At 36.5% G+C, this 8,333-nt stretch overlaps 1 protein-coding gene across 3 annotated transcripts in view; it reads right to left on the minus strand.

Moving 5' to 3' along the window:
* The window catches only part of lrrc4ba (leucine rich repeat containing 4Ba), a 52,581-nt gene that overhangs the window by 19,537 nt on the left and 24,711 nt on the right, over positions 1–8,333 (minus strand). For all 3 annotated transcript variants that reach the window (XM_024272015.2, XM_024272013.2, XM_024272014.2), the window contains exon 2: positions 5,212–5,707. In XM_024272015.2, the coding sequence (XP_024127783.1) occupies positions 5,212–5,460 (249 nt within the window). In that variant the 5' untranslated portion in view covers positions 5,461–5,707. The remainder of the gene's footprint in view (positions 1–5,211; positions 5,708–8,333) is intronic.

Below are 8,333 nucleotides of genomic sequence, written 5' to 3' on the forward strand. Positions count from 1 at the left end.
CTGCAGTCAAACTGACATTTCTGTTTGGAACCAAAGCTTGTAAACAAAACCACGTGACTAAAGATCTCCTCTGTCATTGGCCAGGAGTTACGTGGGCGGGGCAAAACAATGATAGAGAGAATAATGGAAGTCCTGAGCTAGCATTCATCCAACCACATTTCACTGAGATGCTGCTTCTCATTGTTGCACCAATACTCAGTTTACATCCCATAATGCTCAGCTACGGTGGCCATTTTGGTCCAATTGTTCCACTCCGAGCATGGAGTCTATTCAGACTGAGGAAACAAACCGAGACCACCTGGAAAGATGGTTCTAGAGCAGATCCAGGTCCTGGATCAGGGTCACTTGGGTGTATTTAGACTGAAACTTTGTTACAGATTATAAGGAGGAATAAACTCTGGTTCACTTTTAGTGAACCAAACGCGTCGAGTTTGAATACAACACCAGACCAAACTAACTTACTAGTAACTTTTCAATGAGATGTAATGAATTGTTTTTTAGACAACAAATCTGGAATTTATTTTTCAATCATTTTATCCTAAAAACATCATATTTTTTGATACTTTAACTAGTATTTTGAAGCAGACGTTTTGTGGATGTGTGATCTTGTTTTAGTGACTTTAGTGAGACTGCAACATTTTATTTAACTAAAATTGTTTTTGAGACATATTTTATAAAATGTGTAATTCTAGACTTATTTTAATATGATTATGGTGTAGAAATAAAGATTATTGGACTGTTGTTGCACCTAAAAAGGATCTATTTGGGAGGGAAGTGTGTGAATAAATGTACATTAAAGCTATAAAACTCTTCTACTAGTAATAGATATTTATTTAAGTGGTAATATTTCCAATTACCAGAGTTACAGCCCTAAATATGAATGTTTATAGATCATTTCAAGTATTAATTTTGTCTTCAACTTATTTTTAAAAATCTTACTAAAACAAATTCTACTTGTTCGTTTGGCAGACATTTTTCACACTAATAAAGAAAAAACATTTTAAAACTTGTTTTGAAGAGAAATAGTTTTTCCAGAGTAAAAATCACAAACCAGAACAGTTCTGCACTAATAGAAGAAGAAAGGAGAACCTTTATGTCGTTTGGTCCGACATAAACAAATCTATGCTGCTTCTATTGAACGTTTCAAAATAAAAGTGATGCAGACAGACGAACAGCACCTGTCAGTAAGTCACTTCCTGTTCTTTGGCGGACTTCAACCCCCAGCAGGGTGACTCCAACACGAGGTGAAAAAGAAGAGTCGTGTTAACACGAGGTTTGAAACAATCGATCACATTCACGGTAAAAGTCTCACATTTGTTTTTATCACTTCCAAAAGGCTTTGAGGGACCACAGAGAGACGAGAACCGAAACACAACATATTTCCTTCACTTTGATCATCTTTTGATTTCTTCCCAAAATTATGATTGTGTCGTTTTAAGCTAATATCAAAAAAATGTGTCATTTTCAGGACGTAGTTCCTGCAGAGCGGCAGAAGTTCATCAGAAGGTTGTGGTCAGGACTATTAGTGCAGAGCAACCCCGTCACCTCTTCCCCTCCCCTATGGTAAGAGATCAGAACAGGAAGCTCCTAGAGTATTTACGTCACAAACAAGTATTTTTCCTCACAACACTTTGAATAAAGAAATACTCAGAAAAATGCAGTTTTAAGCTTAATTATCTTTATACGTCTTCCATTTTCATCAAGAAAATCCTACAGAAACATATTAAAAACACCTAAAACACTTTTTTCTTCAGATTGGGTCTTTAAGTTGTCAAAACTATGCAAAAATTAGATTTTTGCAGAAATTCAGATTGAACACAGAACTTTTTCCATCATTAACTCTGAACTGGACAACTGCAGCGTCTAACTTCCTGTTTTTATTTATCAAGAACATTTTTCAGTATCAAACTGATCTTAGTTTCAGAGAATCTAATTTACTAAAAATGTTTTCTTGAACCAAGACCATTTTTCTTACCCCATTGGCAGATTTTTGCTTATTTCAAGAATGTTTTTCAAATTTAGAGAATTTTTTACTTATTTCTAGTGTAAATGTTTTTACAGTGTGCTCGATGACCCTCAATAAAAATGTATTTTTGGTCTTTTGAACATGTTCTTGAGGCCTTTTTCTAATAATAACGAACATATTAAAACCATTTTTTTTATTATTACATTTTTGATTATTTGTTTATTCACATTGTGGTGAATTACAAGCATTTTGTAGTTCGTATGTACAAACTACACTGAAAAAAGTGAAACATTGGATCAATTAACAAAAGTTCTATTATTTGTTACATGTAAAAATATTAGTTTTATCAATTTACATTTTTAAATTAGGAAAACATCAACTCAAATGTTGAATTTCTTAAAAAAAATAATCATTTTAAATGCAACAATTGCATAATTAATCCAATATTTCACTTTTTTCAGTGTAAAATCAGCATGCTGCAAGCTCCCTGCTCCGCTCTGATGCATCCACTACAGTAGATCCATGAACGTCTTAAAACTGTAAATGCCAATAGCTCCACTATGGCTCATCATTTTTGATGATTAACCGTTAATGTTACACTGAAAAAAGTGAAAAATTTGATCAATTAACAAAAGAGGTGTAATTTTTCCCATTTACAAATATTAGTTTTTATCAAATTAAAATTGTAAGTTGAGTGAACCATCAACTCAAAAATGTAATTTGATACAAACTAATATTTTGAAATGTGAAAAATTACACCACTTTTGTTAATTGATCTAATTTTTCACTTTTTTCAGTGTAGGTTTGGGCCTACACTGAAAAGGAGAACATGTAAACAACAGGATGATATTAAATCAATAACTAACAGTCCCACCCTCAACTCAGAGGTGAATTTCTAATAAACTACTGCCGCTCTGCAGACACTATGTCCCAGAAAACAACAGATTTTTCAGATTTCAGCTAAAAACAGCTAAATTGCAGTTAAAAATAGCTGGGAACGCCTTGAAAATAGGTCAGATCTTTTAACAAAACACATAAAAGTTAAACCTATCAAACAAACCACCCAAAGGACTCCACTGGGACCCCCTTGTTGAGTCCACACATATATTTCTAATTGAAAACAATCCCACTGCGGAGCGACTTTTGACTCCGAACAGACATCAACATCTCCAGATGAAGTCATGTGACCTCATGTGATGTTAAGAGCTCTCCGCTTAAACTCAATAAACACGCTGGATTGCGGATCAATAACACACATGTGGTTAAAAAATAAAATGAAAAGCTGAAAGCTCTGAGCGAGTCTGAGAAGCAGGAAAAAAAAAAAAACGACTTCTTCTGGAAGTCCAGTTGCTGGTCTTTTGAAGCGCTCTGCCTTCAGGGATTCCAGGCTGAGCGGAGATGATGAGTGCTTTTTGACAGGAGCACTTCTGTATACCAGAGCAAAACAGAATTTCATCATTGCATCCTGCAGAGAGACTTCCAGATGTTTCAGCAGAACCAGGCAAAAAGCTGCAGTTAAGTGGAGGAACACTACAGCAGCAAAAGAGTCGAGATGAATCTCAGTATTGACCCGATCTGCTGAGTAGTGATACCGTTTTTTAAGGATATTTTAATCTGAACCTTCATGAACTGCATCACTGAAGTTCCCCAATGTTAACTTTCTATGATTATGACATTTTTAACCAAAATCTCACAACCTAAATGTCTTAAAAAGTCATTTTTCATGTTGATCTGAAGCCTCTGTTTCCAAAATCTCCTCTGAATGCTAATGCTAACGCTCGGTCGACGTAAACATACATTGTTGACGAAATTCCCATCTTTATATACTCACATGTACGACTTTTTCTTTATTTCTTTATTAATATAATTTTTCTTCCGATCGATTATTTGGACGTCTATAGCTCTTCAGCTCTTTCAGCTATTAAAATACTCAGCTCTTTCTATGCTAGCTTTTTCAACTGTTTCGACTAAGGATTTCTAGGCTATTTGAGCCACATGCTAGCTGTTTTGGCTAATTTAAGCTTTTTCAGCTCTTTAAGCTAATTTGGAGTTTAGCTAATATTTCAGCTACATGCTAGCTGGCCAATTTAGGTGTTTTTCAGCTCTTTAAGCTAATTTGGAGCTTAGCTAATATTTTATATGCTAGCTGTTTCGGCTAAATGACACATTTGACCAGTTTGTTTTGCTAATTCGGAATTTAGCTTACATTTCTGCGACATGCTAGCAGTTTTGGCTAATTTAGGATTTTTCTTTTCAGTTTTTTAGGCTAATTTGGAGCTTAGCTAATATTTTAGCCTTAGGCTAGCAGTTTTGGCTAAATTAGACATTTTACCAATTTTTTTTGGCTAATTCAAAATTTAGCTTACATTTCTGTGACATGCTAGCAGTTTTGGCTAATTTAGGATTTTTTTTTTAGTTTTTTAGGCTAATTTGGAGCTTAGCTAATATTTTAGCCTTAGGCTAGCAGTTTTGGCTAAATTAGAAATTTTACCAGTTCTGTATGCTAATTTGCTAATATTTTATCTAGCTATCAGTTTCAGCGTTTTTAGCTATTAGCTTCAGTGTTTTTAGTTATAAATTTCAGCATTAGCATTAGCATCTTCACATTCAGCTTACAGCATTCACACTAGCATTATCTCAGGTATCTAGTTTTTAAAATGTTTTGGTATTGTTTTTTTAAGGAAGATTACAGAAATTAAATATTTAAAATTTGGCTGTGTGTGGCTTTCTGGAAAACCGTAAATGTTTACGTTTAGGCTGTGATTGTGACACTTTTTCTGTTAGCCTACAAACCGACCCCGGACCCCCATCAGAGGAGAAAACAGTTAAGTGACCCTCACAAGAAAAAGTTTAGGAACCCCTGCTCTGTACCACAGTTTTTTTGCTCTTTCTTTGCTTATTGTTCTTCAAAAAAGTGTAATGCTAAAGCGCAAGCTCCACCTAGTGGCCAAACTGAAACGCCCTCCAGGAGAAGCAGAACAATGTTTACAATGTTAATGTCCATCTATGAGAATTTTTTTATTGAAAAAATGTTCCCAGTAGTGTTTTAATTATGATTATGACATTTTTAACCAAAATCCTACAACCTAAATGTCTTAAAAGCAATTTTTCATGTTGATCTGAATCCTCTGTTTCCCAGATCTCCTCTGAGGGGGCGTGGCTTTTGGAGCTCCACCCCTGTGTGATTATGATAGCTACAAACAACGTCGAATCTCCCTCTGCTCTGCTGGTGATTCCGCACTCACCTGTATGGAGTTCTCCTGCAGGTTGAGGTATCTCGTGTTGACGGAGATGCTTTCGGGGACCTGCTCCAGGTTCTGCCTGGTGCAGATGACTCGGCTGGCCTGGTTGGAGCAGGTGCAGAGGGAGGGGCAGGAGGCGGCTCCCACAAACTCCCGCCCAGGGAGGAGGAGGAGGAGCCACAATAGCAGCTGGGCCAATAGAAAGAGGAAGGGGGAGGGGCCGGGAAGGCAGGTCAGCGTGGCGATGCGCATGGCAACTGGGACATGACCCTGCTCTTTAATCCGGAGGTTCAGGCGAGGTGAATCCACGCGGGTGGATCTGTGAGGAACTCCTCGATCCGTTCCTAATTCCACATCCTCGGAGAGGGTTTTGTCCTCCGTCGATCCGCGCCTCCGTCTCTTGTTTTTGAAGCCGAGCTACGCAGATAAACAGATGCTATTCCTTTTTTTCCTGGAGTTGTCGGGGGATTTGAGTGAAGTGAGAGGAACCCAGGAGAAACTGTGAAGAACAAAAAGCGAGAAAGACAAAGAGAGAGGAAGATATTAGAGGGAAAGAACCCAGATTTTTTTTTTTTTTTTTTTAGTTTGCCAACACCGAAACAACAAACAAACGGTTAGACGTCTACAGTAGAGTTTATCATGGGAGGGATTGTCAAAAAAATCTGTCAAAAGTGCTACAACGTCTGAGTCACAGCTCGAATCAAATCCCATCAAATCCCACAGCAGATATTTTACAAGCAATCAAATCCACACAGGTAAGATAAAACTGACACGGGAGAACTTAAAGCAGGATATTAGGGATGTTTGCAGGATCTTATTGTACAGAATCTAAATAAATGTTTGGGTTTTTTCTCTTCAAATCTGCTCAGATGGTGCACATTTGTATCAGCATATGCTGGAGATTATCCACTGAAACTTCAAACTGTAGCTCCAAAAACCAAAAAAAATAACACAAAACTGATAGAAAAACAGATTAAACTCAAAATCTTTAACGTATTATCACTTTTTAAGCGTTCAGATGATCATTCCAGTAGATTGTGAAGGAGAAAAGCGGCTCGTCGAGCCGCTTTTCTCCTTCACAATCTACTGGAATGATCATGTTATTGGTTGAAAACTTACAGTAAATCAAAGATAATAAACTCTGGAGCTCCGGTGTTAAAGGGTTAATTAGATCAAAATTGGCGGTTAATTATCCATCCAGGAAGTGGCGGACAAAGCATTTTGGGGGCCCCAGGCGAAACATAAAAGGGGGGCCCTTTGCAGCGGTTGTAATAAAAATAAAAACGTTTTTTAAAAATCTTTATTAATGTTAAAATCTAAAATAATGCCATAAATATGTCAAAAAATCAATTCAAATTTTTTTTATTTTAATAAATCATTCCCAGTAGTGTTTTAATTAAATTATGAAGTTTTAAACCAAAATCCTACTACCTAAATGTCTTAAAAAGCCATTTTTTATGTTGATCTGAAGCCTCTGTTTCTAAAGCTCCTCTGAGGGGGCGTGGCTGTTGGAGCTCCGCCCCTGATTCCCCCTTTTCTGATTATAATAGCTTGTGGTTGTGTCCAGAATCCCTCCCTAACCTCTAAAAAACGATATAGTGTGGGACTGCTGGATTTCAAAGGTAATTCGTTCACTACTTTTGTTTTTCTAAACGCCGGATTTGACGTCACCAATTTCACGAAGTCAAAATCGAATCAATGCGAATATTTTTACATTTATTTGTAACTCCACTTTGTTCTGATGGTGAAAATGTGCATGGTTTATTAAAAAAATACTTTTAAACAAGCTTTTTTTGTTCAAAATCATTCGATCGCAATGCATTGTGGTCTATATTAGCTAACCTAGTGAGAATTGATGCACGCTAGTTTTTCGCAAAGACTTTTGGGAAATTTCTAGCGCACTTTATTTTGGAATTAGTAAATTCGGACAGAACGAGAAAATGGGGAACGCACTATATAGTGAGTAGAGGGGAATTCAGACTTAGCTTGTGTCGCGCTAGCATAAATCTTCACCGCTGCTACATAAAAACGTCCATAAGTGAAGATCTTCATGGACAGAACTTCCTCCAAAATCCTGATTCTTTCTCCTTCCAGTTCACCAAAGACTCTTTTAGCTAATTCTCCAATGTTTATTGACGTTGCTGTGACCAATCAGAGCAGAGTTCTTGATAAAATAATGAAAGCTAACACCAAAATGTTGCTAGTTTGCCGTTTTCGTGTTTTACTTTTTTAGCTTCATTAGTTAGAATGTTTGGTTGGTTTCTTCTCCCTCATGAGTCCACAACGGTTTCTTTTAGTTATTTTTTAAGCCTTTGGAATTACTTTGTTTTGTGCTTTTTATCTATCTTTACAAAAAAAAAAATATATATATATATATATATATTTTTAAATATCTTGCAATACCTTTGTCCACTGACTAACTTGAACCTTCTCACAGGCTGTAAAAAGGATATAAAACTACTTTGATGGGTAACAATATAATGACATTTAACATAAATGATAAAAAATGCCAAATATTTAAACTTTATATTTATTGTAAGATGATATGTAAAATATTTTATCTGCTTTGTTTTCATCTTCAAGTCACGTAGTATAAAATGTATTCTAATCTCTTCTAGAACATTCTGTTGAGTTCTGCTCTAACCCTCGTCCTGATGACCCCACTCTTACATTGAGGTGTTAGCTCTTCCATGACAAAGGTGGACAAGACTTCACGTCTGTCATCGGACACCGGTAAAGATCCACAATCATTGGAAAAAAAAAGTTCATTGTAAGGTCTTATGGGGTCGAGATGACCCACTTTTAACGTAAACAAAAGGAGAGAGGAAGGGTTACACCAAACTAATTAAACTAGAAAAATGTTTTGTGCATGAAAGAACATCTAGAACTGATAATATTGATGATTTATAAAGTGCAATTAAGACAGTTGGCTATGTGGTAGCGTTTTTTTTTAGATTTGGGTGTTTTGCGGTTCAGGTCGCCTAACTTTGCCCTTTTGGATTTTGTTGTGTATACACATAAAAACTAACATATAATGGAGGAAATAACAAAAAAATTAAAGCCGCAAGCAGCGTTGGATGGCCCGCAGTCGCTACCCGCCCTCACCCTCGCCGGCCTCACCCTCG

This window comes from Oryzias melastigma, linkage group LG8 (genome assembly GCF_002922805.2).
Source record: "Oryzias melastigma strain HK-1 linkage group LG8, ASM292280v2, whole genome shotgun sequence".
NCBI classification, from domain to species: Eukaryota; Metazoa; Chordata; class Actinopteri; order Beloniformes; family Adrianichthyidae; genus Oryzias; species Oryzias melastigma.